At 39.1% G+C, this 19,378-nt stretch overlaps 1 protein-coding gene and 1 non-coding gene across 6 annotated transcripts; both read right to left on the reverse strand.

Moving 5' to 3' along the window:
- Positions 1–4,243: 4,243 nt before the first annotated feature.
- Positions 4,244–4,340, reverse strand: LOC128530848 (small nucleolar RNA U13). The gene has a single exon (XR_008361167.1). It is a non-coding gene; the product is annotated as a small nucleolar RNA U13 (small nucleolar RNA).
- Positions 4,341–7,156: 2,816 nt separating this feature from the next.
- Positions 7,157–18,249, reverse strand: rnf122 (ring finger protein 122). Of its 5 annotated transcripts, none has more exons than XM_053504560.1 (6): positions 17,790–18,249; positions 11,478–11,621; positions 11,028–11,073; positions 10,000–10,041; positions 9,631–9,713; positions 7,157–9,323 (listed from the first exon to the last, which is right to left on the reverse strand). In XM_053504560.1, the coding sequence occupies exons 2-6, from the start codon at positions 11,585–11,587 to the stop codon at positions 9,209–9,211; spliced, it is 396 nt and encodes a 131-aa protein (XP_053360535.1). In that variant the 5' UTR covers positions 11,588–11,621; positions 17,790–18,249; the 3' UTR covers positions 7,157–9,208. The 5 variants fall into 5 exon arrangements, with proteins under 5 accessions (XP_053360535.1, XP_053360534.1, XP_053360533.1 ...); XM_053504559.1 differs by having other exon boundaries at positions 11,478–11,624; XM_053504558.1 differs by having other exon boundaries at positions 9,631–9,710; positions 11,478–11,675.
- Between the last annotated feature and the right edge of the window lie 1,129 nt (positions 18,250–19,378).

A 19,378-nucleotide genomic window follows, 5' to 3' on the forward strand; every position in this document is an offset into this window, starting at 1 on the left:
ACACAAACACAAATAAACTTAACAAAACCTATGACAGCGTAAGTAACAGATAACAATGTTTACTCAATTATGACATTATGTGGAACAGACCAGTAAGAGTAAACAAGTAAGTAATTAGCACTACTAGTACACCAGTAGGCGGCGCAGTAGCTCACTGCTCTCTGCCATCTTGTCAATTACTGTATGTCATCTTTATCAAGTTCCATAAGAATCTCCTTCTCAGTTGCCATCAAAAGGAATGCTTCAAGGTTATCTTGACTCAGGGAGGTTCTCAGACGGCTCTTCACTAACTTCAGGGTGGAGAAGGTCCTCTCACAGGCCCAAACCAATGATGTGATAAGCATCAGTAAGCAGATTGTACTGAGACAGGAGGAGATAGCAGCATATTGGACAGTTTTTGCATGTGGAGCAACGTCTGCTTACAAACTCCACACTTTCATTAGGAACCTCAGAGCCTTCCCCTGGAGGCAGTTCCTAGGATCCATGCAGGAGACATCTGAACACAGCACTGCATTTTCTGCATAACGGCTATGAAAGCTTTCAATAACAGTATCCAAGATCACATTGTGGATGTTGATTTTGTAGTCAGTGCTGGCATTAGCAATAGGCTCATCTTGTGCCAGCTCCCCTGGTTGCCTCTTGTGTTTTCTAATTCTCTTCTCTGGGAGAGAAGTCTGAACTTCAGCCTAACTGTCCTGAAGCTTCTCCAGAATGCGATTGGCCCATTCAACAAAGTCATCTGCTGCCCTCATTACACCCTGAAAGTCCCGGACACACTTTCTCAAGCTTTCCTCTGTTTCTGTCACCAAGTGCTGTGCTGAAGCAATATCCATGCCACTTGTTTGTAAATATTTAGAGAAAGGGGTTGTCTGCTCAAAAATCTTGAGGAAAATCTCAGCTGTCAGTATTGTTTCATACTTTAGGAGAGCAGCCTTGTACCCTTGGGCCTTGTTTCGGATGACAGGTTTCATGGTCACATCCCTTTCAATTTTTTCCATAGTGATGACCAGATCTGTGTAAAGTGCATTGTCAGGCTTTGAAAACCTTCCAAGTACTTTCCTCAAGGCCTTATTTTTGGCCTACCAGCGCGTTTCACCAATTACACCAAGCCGTCTGTGTCTCTTGTAGGAATCACGCTTGTAGGAATCACGAATAAACACTGCAATGTCATTCAGTAGTGAGAAAAGGGACTCACTTGCCACAACAACCCCTGTAGTGTCAGCTAGAACAAGGTTGAGGACATGTGAGTAACACCATATGTGTACTTGGTTAGGTGATGCTCCTGTGAGCAATGCAGAGAAACCTTTGGATTGTCCCTGCATGTTTGCAGCTCCGTCTGTTGCATTACCAATGCACTTTTTGATGTCTATGTCCATCTTCTCTAGGATCTGTTTCACAAGCTACACAAAGTACTGTCCAGTTGATGACTCACAGTCAATGACTGCAATGAGTTTCTCGTGGACAACATCAGTAACATATCGCAGAACTACTGCACACTGGTCTTTGGATGTTAAATCCTGTGTTGTGTCAATTTGTATTGAGAACATCCCTGCCTTTCTCACTTCAACAGCAATTTTTTGTTGAATCATATTTTTTATTAATTCAACTACTTTATTTACTGTTGTTTTGGACATTAAAGTTACCATGGACCCTCTTCCTTTAGTTCTCACCTGCTTCTTTTTCTTCTCAATACAATCACTAACATGTTCCTGTAGGCAGACATCATACTTGCTCAGCAAAAGTATGAGCTCAAGAAAGTTACCATGATTGATAGCCGTGTTTTCAAGGTCATTTATAGCTTCATGTCTGTGCCCTCTGTAGCTTAGCCCACATTTACCAATAACTTTCACTACATCAATCACACGTTCCAAGACCTGCCTTTTCTTTCTAACCTGGTCTCGATGGACGGTCATTTGCTTATCAGTCAGAAGGGTATGGATATCTGCTTTGTTGACTCTAAGAAAAAAGGCTTAAGCACTTTCTCTATGGATACTGCTTCTTTCATGTTCTTGTACTCTCTGATGGGCATGTTTCCAGGCCTGCATACCTCTTATACCAAATGCACTGTCACTGCCTTAAGGTTTTGCAAATGCAAGACATACTGAACAGAATAGGGAGTGATTACTTTCATTGTATGTCTGCCATTTTCTGTTTGTGCCATCTTTTGAATGAAATACATCAGGAATGGCTCTTTCAGATGTTTGAATTGGGTGATACTTAAAAAAAAAAATCTAAATCCTTAGACTGTGGACGGGCAAAATAATCAAAAGAGATATCAAGGCTTTCACTGTCTCCTTCATCTTTCCCTGAATCCTTCTCTCTCTCACTCTGCACATCTAGTTGCTCTGCAATATGAAATAAGCATGTTTAATAATCTGTATTTATAATTGTGCAGCCATCAGTTGTACTGTATGTCCCCAAAATCACAGTCCTACTACTGATCTTATAAATCATAAAAAGCACATGTTGTTTATAAAAAGTATAGCCTGCTGCCTGCATGTTTAGTTTTGCTTATCTTAAACTTCACCTGAAGGTTCCTGCTCTGACTCAAACGCTGAACTGTCCACCACCTCTAGTTCAACAGCAGGAGCATTTACAGCACTAGTGCTACTGCTGCTTCCTTCGTCACCTTTTCAAAATAAATAAATAAACAAACAAACATTGTAGGCTACATATTGTAGACTAGAAATGAAAAATTAAAATAACTAATTCTGTATTTTTTTCCATACCATCTACTTGATTTATTTATTATTTAAAACAATTTGACCCACTAACACTATTCTGTCTACTTTTTATTCATTTTTATTTATTATATAAAAAATATGCTACATGTAGTCGAAACGAGACTTGACACAGCACAGCAGCACTTACATATTGTTGCTCGTTTGTTGGTTTAATTTTATCTATTGTGATTATCCAAGTGATTTGGATGAAAGTGTTCGTCTGGCAAATTATTATAAATATAATGTAGATGTAATCTTGACCGACCTGTTCCCTTACTGGCGAACATGGCTGGGATTTTGCAGCAGCTTGCTGCGTCTGCGGCCAGGGCTTTTTTCCTTTTTATACGCTCCCTCTCTGCTCCTCCTTTGCGGTTACGCTCCATTTTTTGAACGATATAGTCAGATATACCCTGTCTCTGGATATAGCCAGATATTAGGCAGTGCGTCGCTGACGTTGGGTCATGTGATGTGAGAGTGTAATTTTCCCTCCTGATCTTCTAATCTTCCCTTACCTTTCCATTGCCTGATTCGTAGATTAAAAGATCCGTCAATTAATTTGTAGTTGCACCCCAGCCTATCACATGCCAGGCTGATCGTCTGCACAGCGGCAGCCGGCAGGCCAGAACGACCGCCAGGCCACCGGGAAATGTCCCGGTGCTCCCGATGGCCAGTCCGTCCCTGCGTCTCGAGGTCTTGTTTCCTCCTGGTACAGTAGTACCTCGGCATACAAATTAATTTTCGCCATAAGAAATAAAGTTTTGCAAGAAATTTTCCTGGGCATGCAAAACATTTTTGGCATATTTTTGCAAACATCATCACACACTGGCATGTCTACGGATCCAGCTGTGACTTCATTCTGAGTTTAATCATAATACCTGGCTAAAAGCACAGTATTACTGCTTTAATCAACCAAAATGCTGTCCAGCCTTTTTATGGTTAATTTTGCGTCAGGTTCCTCATAGTTGCTTCCTGCTTAGAGTTAGGCCTAATGCCCAGCATATTCTTGTTTTCACTTTCTTACAAATGTGGCACAATTAAGTACTAATAATTTAAATTTAATATTAATCTTAAAATAATATTTGCCCACTGTGGACTGTTATTTATATGGCTGAGACAAACGTTTTAAAAGCTGGGAATTCACTTGATTAAATTTAGGCATTTGACAGACGCTCTTATCCAGAGCGACTTACAAAAAGTGCTTTGAGGTTTCCGTCATTGGATAGATACTTGCACTGGGCTACTAAGTTAGTGCCATCAGTCAAACACAGATCGGATGGGGAATTTTTTTATAGCTTGGGGGAATTAGTCCAAGTACTGAAATATCTGTATCTTCGCCTATAGTACTTGGCACTAATAAACACTGACCCTTACTTCCATGCGGAGAGAAAGCTAAAAATTCTAATAAATGCAAAGAAAACAATGACTGCGAACTCGAATTAAGAAGTCGCACTATTCCTTTATGACTACTAGTTCTAAACAAACTGATATTAAATTCACGACAGCAATTTAACAAGATCAAAATTCAGATGGTTCTTTGCGCAAAGCGTAACAAGAAGGGCTGCGCATCTCACAATAAATGTGAATAAACCATTCATCATTATTCTGAACCAGAAGGATCGACCGATTGACATCGTGAAGCCAAACCTCCTCTTATACAATACAATTTTATATGAGGGTAGGTTTAAATTCTGCTTTATTTTAGTTCCGTTACTTCATAATTAAAATAGAAATTCTATACTCTTACCGAAATATTACTACCTTTAATTAAATACCAACACAACTATTATTTATTCATGGATAAAGTTTTAAATCGTATTCTGTGCGTGGTGCATTCTGGGAGATCAGCAGCGCCTCAGTGGCGTTTTCTTCCCAGAAGTCGAGGGAAACAGGATTGCCCAGTTCAGACTGTAAATGTTATTTTAGTTAAAAGGATTCACTTCGTTTAACAGAGAACAATTCTTTTTTTTCGGTAATATTCTTCTTTATGCTGTTGCTAACTGCCATGTCTGTTTAAAAAAAAAAAAAAAAAAAAAAAACTATTTTGCAGTAAATGAAACAGCGCCCCTCCAGTATATTATGTGGTGAATGTGTGGTGAAACGCGGTATTGCATTTTTACCGTTATATCCAAAAGAAAGCCAGGCTTTAAAGTGTTGGCTTCCCTTTCAAAAAATAACTAAACCAATAACTATTAACCAATCAGAAAGTGCTATGTTCACCGCTTTGTCAAACTGATTTGTCAGAACCATGCCAAGGGAAGCCAAGGGGAAGTTGGCTTCATCATTGTCGTCTATACCGCTTTATTCTCTATACAGGGTCATGGGGGGCTGCAGCCTATCCTTGGGGAGGGCACTAGGCAGGGTACACCCTGGACAGGGTGCCAAGACATCACAAAACACACACACACACACACACACATTAGCCTAATCTGCATGTCTTTGGACTGAGGGAGGAAACCAGAGTACCCGGAGGAAACCCACCAAGCACAGGGAGAACATCCAAACTCAATGCACACAGACCAGAGGCGGGAATCAAATCCAGACCCTGGAGGTGCAAGGCAGTGCTAACAGTGCTAACCACTATATATGGTGGCTTCCCCCTGTAAAAAAAAAAAAAAAAAGGGAGGAAAAAAAAAAGGATTAACCAATCAAGTTTGGTTGTTTTCTTACACATGTACCATCGGTGAAGCCAGACGATCTGCTACATCAAAAATTAGAAAGTGCAGATAAGAAGAGAGGATATTTTGTGTTTTTAATATAAATAAATAAAAAAATAAAAAAATAATTAAACTAATCTACCACTAGAGCAACTGCCACTAATTTAAGTTAATATAACCGACACATTAGTTGTATTACTTACACACTCTCAATGTCTATTCCACTTTATCCTGTATACAGGTTTGCAGGCATAAACGTTTCATCTAAAGATATTTTTTTTCGTGAAATAAATCTGATTCACAATAACATCAATATCTTATAAAATAAGTGAAACCGCTAAAATCATGAAACAATAACTGATTATAATTAATAATATGAAATAAATATCAGCCACCCCAAACTATGTCATTAAAGTTACTGTTAAAAAAAACACAAAAATAGTTTTATTTTGAAATACATTTGACAATTCAAAATTGTTCCTGCGTCAAAGGTCACTAGATGAAGAGCACTGGACAAAACTGGACAAATGTAACAGCTATGTCACATGTCTTACATTTAAATTTACATTTAAGAATTTTGCTGACAATCTCTCCAGAGCACCTTACAAAAGTGCTTTGAAGTTTCCGTCATTGGATATTAAGTTACACTGGGTTACTAGGTTACTAACTAAGTACCATCACTCAAACCCTGTATATGATGAATCAATGAAAAGAAATCTCAAGGTCATCATCAGTCTAAAAGTCATTTATATACAGTCTCAAGTGAGACACAGTTGTGGAGAAAAATCCTCTGCAGTCCAAAAAAAGGCTCTTCATTAAAGTAGCTGTTTTGCATATTTATTTAGATTAGCTAAGCTATTGTGGAATTAGTTTAGAATGAGCACAGGTGTTTCATGAAAACCTTTGGCTGGTGATATCTTAGCTTATATGATCATTTAAAGAGTGGAAATGGGTAAAACAAAAAAATTTATAGTTTTTCCTCAAAAACTTTGTATCATAAAACAAACAAAAAGCAGCTAAATAACACCATGAGTGTATATGTTCTGTACTGAGCCTATCAGAGGCATATTTATATTGATATACTCTGCCCTCTACAGGCACAACACAGTAACTGTAACCCAATTGTTTGTTTTCCTGTGTAGCCAAATAAATAAACAAGGAAAGAAAGCCTGACCTATACACCCCTGCAAGAAATAAATCCCACATGATTTTAAACTCACACATGCACAAAAAAGGCCTGTGGATACTAAAGCTTGCAGTCCTGATTTATTTCAAATACAGACATAAACAATGAAATGTTTTAACATGAATATTAACTTTGCTACAGAACAGAAGGACACAAAGAGAGAACAAGTTAAAACACATGTGAACAGATGTTGGCACTGCCCTGTGGATTTAAACCGATCTTGCGCAAAGTTTTAACAGATTTCAGTGCTGGATTCAGAGAATTCCTTATGAACAAAAGCTGGGTGATGAACCATTCATTTTTTTTTTTTTTTTTTTACAAATACTTTTACAAATATCTCACTATTAATTATTTAAAAAAAAACACAGAACATGGATTGCTACATTCAGATTCAGGGATCATGGATGTGTTCCTCTTTTTTTGTTTGTTTGTTCCTGGCATTCATAGTTAAAAAAAAAAAAAAATCTCCAAAAATTGTCAATTTATTTTTAATAGATGCAAGTTGTATGTACTGTATGAGAGATGTAATGTGGACATCTCTCAAAACTGCAAAAAAAAAACAAAAACAAAAAACACCTTAAATATAGTCCATCTAATATTCCTGCTTATAAATCAAAAATAATAATATTATTCAGCAAATTTCAAGTTTTCTAATTCTAACTAATCGTTTCTCTTTGTAGAAACTAGTGTTTAGAAATGTCTTGAAATTACTTACTACAAATAACTTCTTTAACCTTATTATTTAGTGTATTGTAATCATAAAACAGGAAATACTTGCTAAACATGACTATGTTGAGGTTTATTCCGGATCCTTTTTACTTGCAAAGATTTTATCAGATTTTAATAATGACAATGTTTTTATTATTTTAGCTAGATAAAGTCTTTTATTATTAATCTATAAACATATTTGAGAAATGTTGATTTTCCTGACTGCTTTGATTTCTGCTGTCACTTTGCCTTAAGATTATCCATAAAAAAAAGAGCTTTTAGCTAACTGAATCTGCTAGCTAGCCTCTATAACTAGCTACAGTAGTTTATTTTAAGGGTCTCGTTTTCAAGTTGCCTAGCAACAACCTTGCCTACGCAAAAGGGCTCTGTGTCAAAATGGAGTTTGTGTTTTTATTGTATTTTCAGGAAAAGTTTATATACACAACACACTATTTAAATATTTTAAATCATCACTAACATCTTCCAGTTCAGGAGTTTCTCAGTACAACTTGGTTTGGTTAGCGGTCAATGCTAAATCTAATTAAAAGTGTAATTTTGGTCTTACAAAGACTTTTCTTCCTAATTAACCAGCACATCTGAGGTAAATGTTAATATTTCCAATTGGTTTGTCTTCTTTCTGCTATAAAATACTCCCCACCTATGTGTTTAGTGGCTAATATTAGCATAATTTATTAGCTACTGTAGTTCTGGTTAATGCTCAGGGACCAGATTTTATATATAATGTGTTTGTATTCTGTAAAATATCTTCTTCTCTGCCTTGTAAGAAAGCAAGCAATAAAAGTGGTTATCTGTCAAAAATGAAATAAGCAGTAATAATAAGCAGTATGCAATTGTTTTATCCTGTTTACACCTAAATGAAGTTAATGGTACGCAGACTATGGGAAATACGGCCACTGACATGTAAGCTTAATGTAGCTAATAAGTTAGGCTAACAATTTAGCTATTTTGTGTTCAGTGGCCATATTTCATGTATATATACAGTCAGGTCCATGAAATTTTTGGGGGGCCTTTGCCCTCTTTAAGCCACCAAATAGAATGTAAAATTAAAAAATGATCTAAGGTGTGAGTGAAGTCAAGACTTTTAACTTTAATTTAAGGGGTTTAACAAAAGCAAACCATTAACCATTGAAGAATTACAGCCATTTTTCATAAACACGCATACTCATAATGGAACGAATTCAAGGTGGTGGTGTACAGAGTCCAAATGACCCCCCCAAAAAATGTTTGGCCTCGACTGTATCGTATGTTCACATCCCCTCTAAAATAAATATTTTTTACACTTGCAAATCTGTAGAATCTAGAACAATTTTAAGGAGGCAGTATGCAATTTATAGTGCCTTTTTCCATCTTTAAAAAAATTTGCGATGCGCCATTTTTTCTTTTGCAACCATATAAAACTGATGGATAGCCTTTTAGGAGGAAAGAGGGAAAGCTTTGGTGTAACTCAGGTTTCAGCTAATTCCTGGCCCTGAAAACTGTAAACCAAAGCCTGAGAAGAGAAAAACCAGTTAAATCCATTTTTTGGAATCATATTTTTACAAGTCTATAAGCACTTTTGAACATTATTTTAAAAAACATGAATCCGTGCTGGTGTTTCAGAATGACAGTTTGTGCGAATGTAGCTAAAGACAGTGATAAAATACACACACGCAGGCAGAGTCACCCACACACATGCAGCATTGTGTAGAACTGTCTGGGTCTCTTCGGTGGCAGTGTTCAGTTATACGGCAGTGTTCGGCGCATCGCTGGAATGTGCGTGGATCATCTCAGCTTCCTTCTTCTTCGGCCATGTTTCTCCTCAGAGTTCTAGTTTGTCTGAGACAAGGCCTGCGTCAACCAGAGTGGTTTCAGAGAGATTTCAGATTCGAGTGTGAAATTTAAAGCGTCCCTTCGCACTCGAGCCATTTCCATGTCCTTTAGACGAGCTCATCCAGCAGCGTGCCTATGCTGTGGTGCTGCTCCGGTCCTCCACCCAGGGCCTTGTTACACATGGGGCACACGCACCGCACCTCCAACCACTTCACCACACACCTGCAAAAAAACAAGTACTTTAATGTTAATTATTGGCATGCAAAGTTTATATCAATTACTGGCGCCCGTATCACCTCCACTATAAATCTTTTGAATATCTTTGAATCTTTTAACTTTAAATCACTGAACATCAGAGCTAAATAACCCTTTGTTTCTAGATTTGCATGTAAAGTTTGATTTTGCATTTGCAAAGTCAAGTTCGATTTATGTCAAAGCCTAACCTCCTGGCAGAGGCAAGCATTTTAATTGTAAATACATTGCTTTTGTCAGTGGTAAAGGCCAGATGTTAACCAAAAGTTTTCCTCACCTCCTGTGGAAGGCATGTTGGCACGGCAGGACTCCTAGTTCGTCCTTCACCTTGAAATCCTCCAGGCACACGGCACACGTCTGCTGTGAAAGTGACATGACACAGAGCTAGAAATAAACAGCCGTACACGCAAACAGGAGTGCAGATACACACATAGACAAAGCATAAAGACAGACATCCAGAGCAGTACACACGTCCCGAGACGAGGGGACAGAAATAGAGCTAAAGTGATGCATGGAAAGAAGTGAGAGGAAACATAAAACAGACGGGGACCAAAAGTAATGCACACAGAGACATACGAATACAAGTGAAAAGCGAAGTGTGCTTGTGTGAGAACACGGAATAATAATACTAGCTGTGTGTCTTTACCCCATGGAGATTCAGCTTCTTCGGGTCTCCTTTCAGGATAACCTGTAAATGAGTACAAACCATAAAAGCTTATTGGTTTCCTGATGTTTTTATACCATTTTAATGTTCTGTTTCCAGAAAATAAAAATAGATAAATATTTAAACATTACCAATAAAAATTTTGAGAAGTTAAGAATACCCATAACCAAGATTATAACATTAAACGCAATACATTTAAGCAAACGAATGGGGTAGTGTTTTTGTGATTGACGGGAGATTCCGTATGCCCCGCCCACCCAGGGAGCCGTGCTGATTTTTTTATCTTTTGGACTCCAGGTCACAGATGTCTGTAGCATCGTCTGGATTTGATTCTAAGTAACTGTTTAACACCACACACTGCTGGGGACATGATAGAGATGTCACAGGTGTGTGTGTGTGTGTGTGTGTGTGTGTGTGTGTGTGTGTGTGTTTCTGAACATAAAAAAACATGATCACTGCTTTATCTGTTAACTTTCCGCAATAAAAATAGACAATAATGATAGAATGCAATCTACAAATGGCGTTCAAGTCAAATCAGGACTTTTGATTGCGCAGAATAACAGAACAAAGTTTCGTGTCTAAAACCTTTCTTTATTTCTCTATATAATCCCTTGCAACACAAATGCACTTATCCCAGTGTGTCACTAGTGCTTGGACACCATCAAGGTAAAAAGATATGATAATCTGAAACGCTGGCCTCCCAGGAACTCCTTTAATGGCCCAAACATGTGGAAATGGCTTGGAGTGAGGTGAGGCAATAACTCCCAGCTGAGTACAAGTGGTGCTGGTGAATTATTGTGAGTACAGTTCCCACAGACGGATGTGTCTCTTCCGCAAGTTGGTGACAAGTTATCCGTCGATTTTCAAGGATCAGTTTCATATTTTACTGTGGCTAAGAGTCTCATCACCGTACTGTGCTTAAAGTCTTCCGTAAACAAGTCCCGGTTTGACTTGAACGTCCCTCATATTAGATGATATTTGTACATTTGTCTCTCAGGCTGCTCTCTTACCTCTTTATATCCAAACCTCTCGCTTTGTGCCTGGTGTCTCAGCTTACTATTAAAGCCAAAAAAAAAAAAAAAGACAGACGTTTAATTATTGAATAAACAATTGTTAAAGTGTTGTGTATCTGACTTATTTTTGTAATAATACAGTAGACCTTCAGTATGTTAAAAGAAAAAAGAACGCTGAAACCAGGCAGTATTGTGCTGTTATATAATGCACATGTGTGTGTGTGTGTGTGTGTTGGTCCTGTAAATAATAGCAGATTAAAATAGCTTCACATTTGCCCTGGATGTGTCCTCACTCTGGTGGAAATGATCTCCTGTCTAGTGTCATGACGGTGGCAACTTCCTGTCCCCTACTGTCTCACTTCCTGCCGCTGCTGGCTTTCACATCATTGTCTTCTCTGCTCAGAATTTGAAAATGTGAGAGAGTGTGTGTGTGTGTGTGTAGATTACCTTATAAAGTAGCAACAGAATATGAGGCTGAGGACAAAGACGAAGATGCCTGTCCCAAAGATCACCATGTAGATGTTGAGAGGCAAGTCCTGAAACATGACAGGTGGCATGGCGTTTGTCTTGCCGGCGAAGATCGAACCCAAACTGCTACACATGGAGAAAGAACGGTATAGATCAATCCCAAACCGCAGAAGCACCCTACAAATGGAGCAGGTAAGATTTAGATCAACCACAGAAGCACACAACTCTCTGAGAAGTAAATATTTAGATCAATCACAACTTGTAGACGCACCCTAAACAGGGCGAGGAGAAGGATCTGGATGAATCTCAAACTGCAGACACACCCTAACCAAAGAAAAGTCACGATTTTGCTCAATCCCCAAATGCAGGTGCGTCCTACAAAACCAGTAAGAATGATTGGATCAATCCCAAACCACAGAAACACCTGACAAAGACAGAAGCGCCCTACATAGTGAATAGTAAAGGTGTGGATCAATCCCAAACCACAGAAACACCTGACGAAGACAGAAGCGCCCTACATAGTGAATAGTAAAGGTGTGGATCAATCCCAAACCACAGAAACACCCCTCAGCAGTAGTATGAAAGATTAGGAGCAATCACAAACTGCAGAAGCACCCTAAACAGGGAGTAGAAAGATTGAGATCAATCCCAAATGACGTATTTGGGATTTATCTTACACATGGAATAGGAAAGGTTGACATCAACCCACCTGCCAAAATCTACCTACACAGAGACCAGGAAAAGTTTGGATCAATCCCAAACCACAAAAGCACCCTGTAGTAGTATGAGCGATTAAGAGCAATCACAGAATGCGGAAGCACCCTAAACAGTGATTGAGAAAGATTGAGATCAATCCCAAACTGCTGACGCATTCTTCAGTGATAGTATAAAAGATTAGACAACCCCCAACTACAAAAGTACACAGGGAGTTAAAAGGGTTTAGGGTCAAATCCCAATTTACAGATGCACCCTATACAGGGAGCAAGAACAATTTAAATTACTCCCAAAATTTTGATGCACCCTAAATATGAAATATAAAAGATTTGGGTTCATCCCAAATTGCAAAAGCACCCTACCAAAGGGAATAAGAATCCCAAACTGCAGAAAAACTCTACACATAGAGCAGAAATCATGTGGATCAATCCCAAACCTCAAAAACACCCTATCCAGGGAGTAGGAAAGGTTTAGGTCAATTCCAATCTGTTTGAGAACCCTAAATAGGGAGCAGTGATGATTTAACATTGCATAATGTCTGAAACAACAAGTTCGTTCATGTTCTCACAAGCTGCAGTTTTACCTCTGACGTTTCCAAAGACACTGACACTAGAGACCTCTGCCATAATGGAAACAGAAGCGTTCACCATATCAGCGCTTGCCGTGACACACACAAGACCTCATAGTGAAGTTGTTCAGGATGCACAGCACACTGGGAACGCTCATAGATCTTTCAAAGACGCCAATACTGAGATAAACAAGGAGCCGAGAGAGTAATGAGACTTTTATAAGCCTGGTTCTAGTTTCCAAAAACACATTGTAAAACAAGTCATTATTTAACCGGTAAAGAGAGAGAGAGAGAGAGAGAGAGAGAGAGAGCGCTCGATGCGATGCCCGCTTCACCAGCAAACCATTAAGCCATGACCTTTGTGTTGCGACGCTTTTAGGAAACTCTGCTCTTATCTCATAAAACCATACAAAAGTCGATAAGACAGAAATCCTCCATCTGCTCTCAACAGTCATTCGGACAGTGATTTGGGATTGCTAGTAAATGACAGGAAATTGCAACACGTCTCTGACGGTGTGTACGAAGAGCAGGCCAGACTTCCTTTCAGTGCTTGTGTTACGCAAGAACAAAACAAAGAGAGAGAGAGAGAGAGAGAGAGAGAATAAAAACCCTCCAAATGTATCCTCATACACACCTCACAAGTGGATCTGGCTGTATGTCTGTATGTCTGTAGGTCTGTCCAGCAAAACTGGCTGGACAGAATTTAATGAAACTTTGGCAGATATTCGTAGTGGTCAAATTGTAAAAAAAAAAAAAAAAAAAAAATCAAGGGGGATGGTGTGGTCAAGTGTTTATTTATTTATTTATTTATTTATAATTTTAAGAACAGTTTTATTAACTAAATATAATCTTAATTAAATTGAGAGCCATCAAAACAAAACACGTGCATTTAAACATGCAATTGTCAAATCTGTCATTTGATTCTTTCCATGGCTTTTTATCTGGGGAGGATTATAAGAGTGGAATAAACATCTGCATAAGCATTAGTAATTAAATAATTCTGTATTTTAGAATACTCTTTCTCTTTCTCTCTCTCTCACACACACACATACACACACACATCAAATCATCAAATTACTATTATGGCATTTAAAAACCTTTTTTAAATTGAGAATGAAATTACACAAATTGGGTAAAGAACTCGTCCTTTATAATCATTAAAGCTGTGAGTCATTTCGAAAACGCACGAGTTAAACTGAATCCTTCGTTTTCATCAAGTCTCCGCTGAGAGGATTTGTGCGCATCTATCATACTTTCAGTTCTCTTCTTTTTTTAGAAATAAGTCAAAAGCTGTGCGCGAACTGTTCTCTCGGCCGCTGCGAAAATGCGAACAGTGCGAGAAATGACGCAAACTGGTGTGAGCTTGTGAGCAGCTCGTTACAGTATTGAATTCTGATTGGTTAATCGCCGTTATTAGTTTTAATATTTCATTTTTATGACTAATTTTACATAATACTCAGCTTTATGTGGTTTTTGAGGGCATGACACCCCCCTCCCCTCTCCCCCCTCCCCCCAGTCCTCAGTAATAACCCCGTCCCTGGGAATTCTACACATCAGGTAAAAGGAATAGTTCACATTTCCAAACACAACTCACACTAACAACTGCTGCAACAATACTACCAGCGCGGTCACATCTGTGAAGAAGACATTTTTACTGTATCTGCCGTGTATTCATCCACGCTGAAGTGTTCCTGCTGAAAGCAAATTCAATGAACATCCATTTTCTCCCCATTTTATTTTTTCGCTCCGTCTCATTCGACTGCACGGCCTCGAGTAGCCCTTTAGCGCTCCGTAATGACTCAAATACTCCAAGATCAAATCTACGAGCGCTTCATTTCGGTTATTCTCTTATAAAAAATGGGCTCTTATAAAAAAGGGTCTTTTGAACTCCTCGTTTTATTTTTTTAAAATCAGTATCAGAGCATAAAGGACATCGGGTTCACACATAAACTCGGGATTCCTTACAGTTTTTAAAACAAAAACAAGAAAAAGACAAAACACGACCAAGGCTCGGATAGTTAGCGGTTCAGTATAAGAGTTAAAGCAACCTGATCGATTTGAGCACAATGTACAGATGAGGACGTGACAGAGCTGGACTGACTGAAAGACTACGGCCGTGCCATCAGGAGAGAAAAAATTACTCCAGAGATGTGATAACCTGGTGATTCAGTACATTCAGGTCGTCAGCTGACTTTGTTTTATTGCGCCATAACGTTAAGCGACTAATCAACCCCAGATCATAACACTGTCTCCAGAGGCTTGTACAGTGGACACTATGCATGATGGGTGCATCACTTCATGTCCTTCCCCTCTTCACCTGACACGCCCATCACTCTGGAATAGGATCAGTCTGGACTCATCAGGTCACATGACCTTTTTCCATCAGTCTAAAGTCAAATCTTTGATCTTTATTTATATGTTCTCATCACATTGTGTATGGAAATGCAATTACTTTTACTATTGAAACATAGATTTTTTTTAAAAAATACACTGCAACTTCATCATGCGTTTAAGTGATCTTGATTTATGATTTTTTTCCAAGTTAAGAGTTTATTTTTAATTCAATTCTAGTAATGTCTAATCCCCTTAGCTGTTTTTTTGTTGTTGCATGAAACCTGCCAATGATTAGATTTAGTTTTTCCGAATTAATGATCTCGGTCAGGGAGTTTCTCATGGTGACTGCAGCGCTGCTTCTCTCATGCTGTGAGCCAGCGATCGTTGTGCCCGTCGTGATCATTGACCTATATCACCAAGGGCACCGACGTGTTGCCAGGACAACACGAGGGGGGAACAAAGCCCTCGTTTTCTAACAACAGCTCTCACATCTGTACATGGTGATGGTGCTCTGCAATTAAAAACAAAAAAAACGCAATTGGGTGCATCCTGGCGATGATTGCAGACTCTCTGCACTATAACGGCTTCCTAACATTCAGATCGAGATTACGGCTGACGGCTCTGACAAACGAAATAATATAAACCCCACTCTGTCTGTCAGGAAAGACAAAGGTCTGTTTCTTATTCAAGTCAAATCTGTTACAGAAGTCCTTTTAGTTGGGGTTGGCACTGCGCACGTCATAATGGAGATATTTGGAAAGTACTGATGATATAATGAGCTAATGAGTCAGTGTGTTGCTATGCTGCTCCTTGGTTCACTTAGTTGTACAAAAACAGGGCTGAGAATGAAAAACGTACTTTTGTGCTTCAAGAGAGAGCGACATGAAATATTTAAAGCTCAGGAAATGGAAAGTGTCTTCTTAGTACTTTCAATAAATATAGAGTGAAGAATGTGTGAAATATAAAAGACACGTTGTGCAGATCATTTGCTCTTATGAACTGGACTGTAACAATCTGATATCAGGGAAATAAAAAGTGAATCTTCTTAAATTATTGTTCATAATGTCGGAAGAAAAACGAAAAAGCAATTAAAACAAAATTTCAAAAACAGCAACAGTAACCATGCTGATATTCAGCACAACAGCACTCCCTCTAGTATGATATTGCCTCATTATCTCAGTGTAAATCTACTTGTTTTTGTTTTGCTTCTGCTACAAAAACCACTTTCAATATGCTGTATATACTGTATATATAGTCCTGTAACACCATCTGCACTGTATGATCTGATCCGGATAAATTATGAAATCAAATCAAATAGGTTTTTAATTGCAATTTCTCCGTAAATACCGTAGCTTGTATAATGGAACAAAATTTCACTTCTTCAGGACGATGTTGCAACACATAACAGAGCGAGAGGCTATAAAAAGTGCAAAAACACAAGAATGTGAGTTGCGTGTGAGGCGGTAAATACATAGCACAGTGAATACTCAGAACATGGGCTGTGTTAAATACAAATAAACCCTGGGCTGTAAACTGTAAGCTAGTACAAATATGAAAAAGAAGAAAGAAAGGATATACAGTATATCATGAGTACAGTACGTCTAAGGCGTTGACCCTCTCAAGGTCAGTGATTATCACCTTGTAATTTTTTTTTTTTTGCAGTTTGACGTCTATTTCCTTTCATTTGTGCCTGTTAGAAATGAAAACAAAATGTTTTATTTCAAACATTGGCTTGCAATTTTAATAACAATGATTTCTTCTGAGTGAAGGAGCATGAACTCTTCGGTCCTGAGGACTCACCTGGGATGGAAATATATTTTTTTAATGTATTACAAAGCCCTGACACTGGAGACTCATTTAATGAACATTATCCAAAAACAATTATTAACATTTTATATCATGGACATCGGTTTACTGTATGTCGAGCATTCACCATACAAGTGCCTACATACATACAGCACCTTCTGCTATAATTGTAGTATAAATATATAGGGGTACCAATAGAAAATTATTCCCTCAAGGGGACAGTGGTGGCTCCAATGATTACGGCTGTAGGTTACTGGGTTATTGATCAGAAGGTCAGGGGTTTGAGCCCAAATGCCACCTAAGTTACCACTGTTGATCCCATGAGCGAGGTCCCTAACCGTATCTGTACCCTGGCTGATCCTGCACTCTGACCACAGCTTCCTATCTGGGATATGTGAAAAACTAATTTCACCATGCTGTAAGGTAGTGTACATGTGACAACTAATTGGATCATTTTTTTCAAGATCCCAGGGAATCATTCCCACTACTGTTTCCAAACTGTTTTCTATGTCGACTGGGAGGATTCCCCCATTAACTGATATGGATTAAACCACCAGATCCGAATGATATACAGATCTAAGGTATGGGTTGATCTTTATCTTGGTAAAGGGATTAGATCATCATTGGGACTAGTTATCCACCAGGCCTGGATTAACCGGATCATGCTTGTTGGTTGATGACCATCACCATCACCATCACCACTGCACAAACATCTGTCTCGATCAGACCAGACTCCACGAGCTTGGCAGCACGAATCATGATCTTGATGAACGGTAAAAAAGACAAGGACATATATACGGACAAAAGGAGAGGAAAGACATGGGGACAGAGGGACGAGGGACGGAGGACTGATGCTGATTAGACCTTACCGTTACACCACGGAAACAATTGCATCAGTTGGTCCCTGGCGTTACATTGTTTCCAGAGCGCGTCGACTTTCTCGTTTGATTTTCTCTTTGATCCACCTTTGATCGCTCCAGATGTATCCAGATGTCCATCGCATCCATGCTCATTTTCAAACCCGAGAAGTCCAAACGGCTTAAAGTTCTGCTCTCCCAGCATCCGCGTTTAAAGACAGAAATAAAAACACACACAAAGACACATCAGATCCCACCAGATCACTGCACATCGCATCAGATCACATCAGATCCAGTCCCACGGCTTTTCTTTTCTTCTTCTTCTTCTTCTTCTTCTTTTTATTTAAGTTTTGTCTTGTCTCTGAATCCCTGACATCTCTGATCCTGTAGACATGTATTGGTCTCAAACCTCCATCAGGAAAAAAACAAACGCCATCAAAACACGCTGGCATCCGCGCGATCAGCAGGAATGAACGAGGAATCGTTTGGAGATGACCGACTCTTTCGAGGCGAGTCGACTCGGAGAGCGGGTCACAGCCGACGCGCATGCGCAAACGCACAACGGTCGCTGCTCTGGAGGAGTCGTGCAGCCGTGCCATGTCACACATTCCAGTGCACGTGCAGGTCACTGAACTAATGAAGGGTAACAATATGATCCAGATTTTAAACAGTTTAATAAACATCAAGTTAAAAAACAACATACTGTATACCTCTAAACAACTGAAGTATATTCATCAAATACATATTTAAATATAACATTTATTTAAAAAGAAAAATGGCTTCTTATTCTAGATACATTTTTAAAATCTTTTCATTGGTAAGCACTGTGGCCTCGCACCTCCAGGGTCCGGGTTCGATTCTCGCCTCAGGTATGTGTGTGCATGTTCTCCCTGTGCTTGGTGAATTTCCTCTTTCCATGCAGATTAGGCTAATTGGCATTCTAGTGTGTGTGTGTGTGTGTGTGTGTGTGGTGTGCCCTGCAGACATGGATGGATTGTGACCCTGTGGACAGGCTCCAGGCCCCTGTAACAGCTCCAAGATACAGTGGTATAAAAGTTTAATGAATGAAAACCGTTTTTTTTTTTTTTTTTTTTTGTCACATATACTGTACAATAGGTGGTGTAGTGGTTAGCACTGTCGACTCCAGGTCCTGGATTTGATTCCCGCCTTAGGGTCTGATTTATGGTAACTCAGAGATCCTCTAAGTGATTGCTTAAACCATTTATAGTTTAAAACAGCTCTTAGCTGGCAAAGGACGCCGAAAGAACCTCCAGGGTCTGGGTTCGACTCCCGCCTCTGGTCTGCGTTTGCATGTTCTCCCCATGCTTGGTGGGTTTCCTCTGGGTACTCCAGTTTCCTCCAACAGTCAAAAGACATGCAGGTTAGACTAATTGGCATTTCCAAACTGCCTGTAATGTGTGTGAATGCGTGTGTGAATGGTGACCGGAGGTCCAACCACGGTTGTAAAATTTGACTTAAATACAATGGTCACGATCGGCCTCCACAGTCCCTCGTGGGACTTCAGAGATTTTTAGATGGATGGATGGATGGATTCTGTACATTACAGCACATTAATATATATCTTTTTCATATCCCAGCTT

Source organism: Clarias gariepinus, chromosome 9 (genome assembly GCF_024256425.1).
Source record: "Clarias gariepinus isolate MV-2021 ecotype Netherlands chromosome 9, CGAR_prim_01v2, whole genome shotgun sequence".
NCBI lineage: Eukaryota > Metazoa > Chordata > Actinopteri > Siluriformes > Clariidae > Clarias > Clarias gariepinus.

Coding starts and splice junctions, on each gene's coding strand:
- rnf122 (XM_053504555.1), bottom strand. CDS start 11,632: ATGTGTAGCAGTTTGGGTTCGATCTTCGCCGGCAAGACAAACGCCATG. Junction 11,074..11,477: donor TTCTGTTGCTACTTTATAAG/GTAATCTACACA, acceptor TGGCTTTAATAG/TAAGCTGAGACACCAGGCAC. Junction 10,042..11,027: donor AGAGGTTTGGATATAAAGAG/GTAAGAGAGCAG, acceptor ACTCATTTACAG/GTTATCCTGAAAGGAGACCC.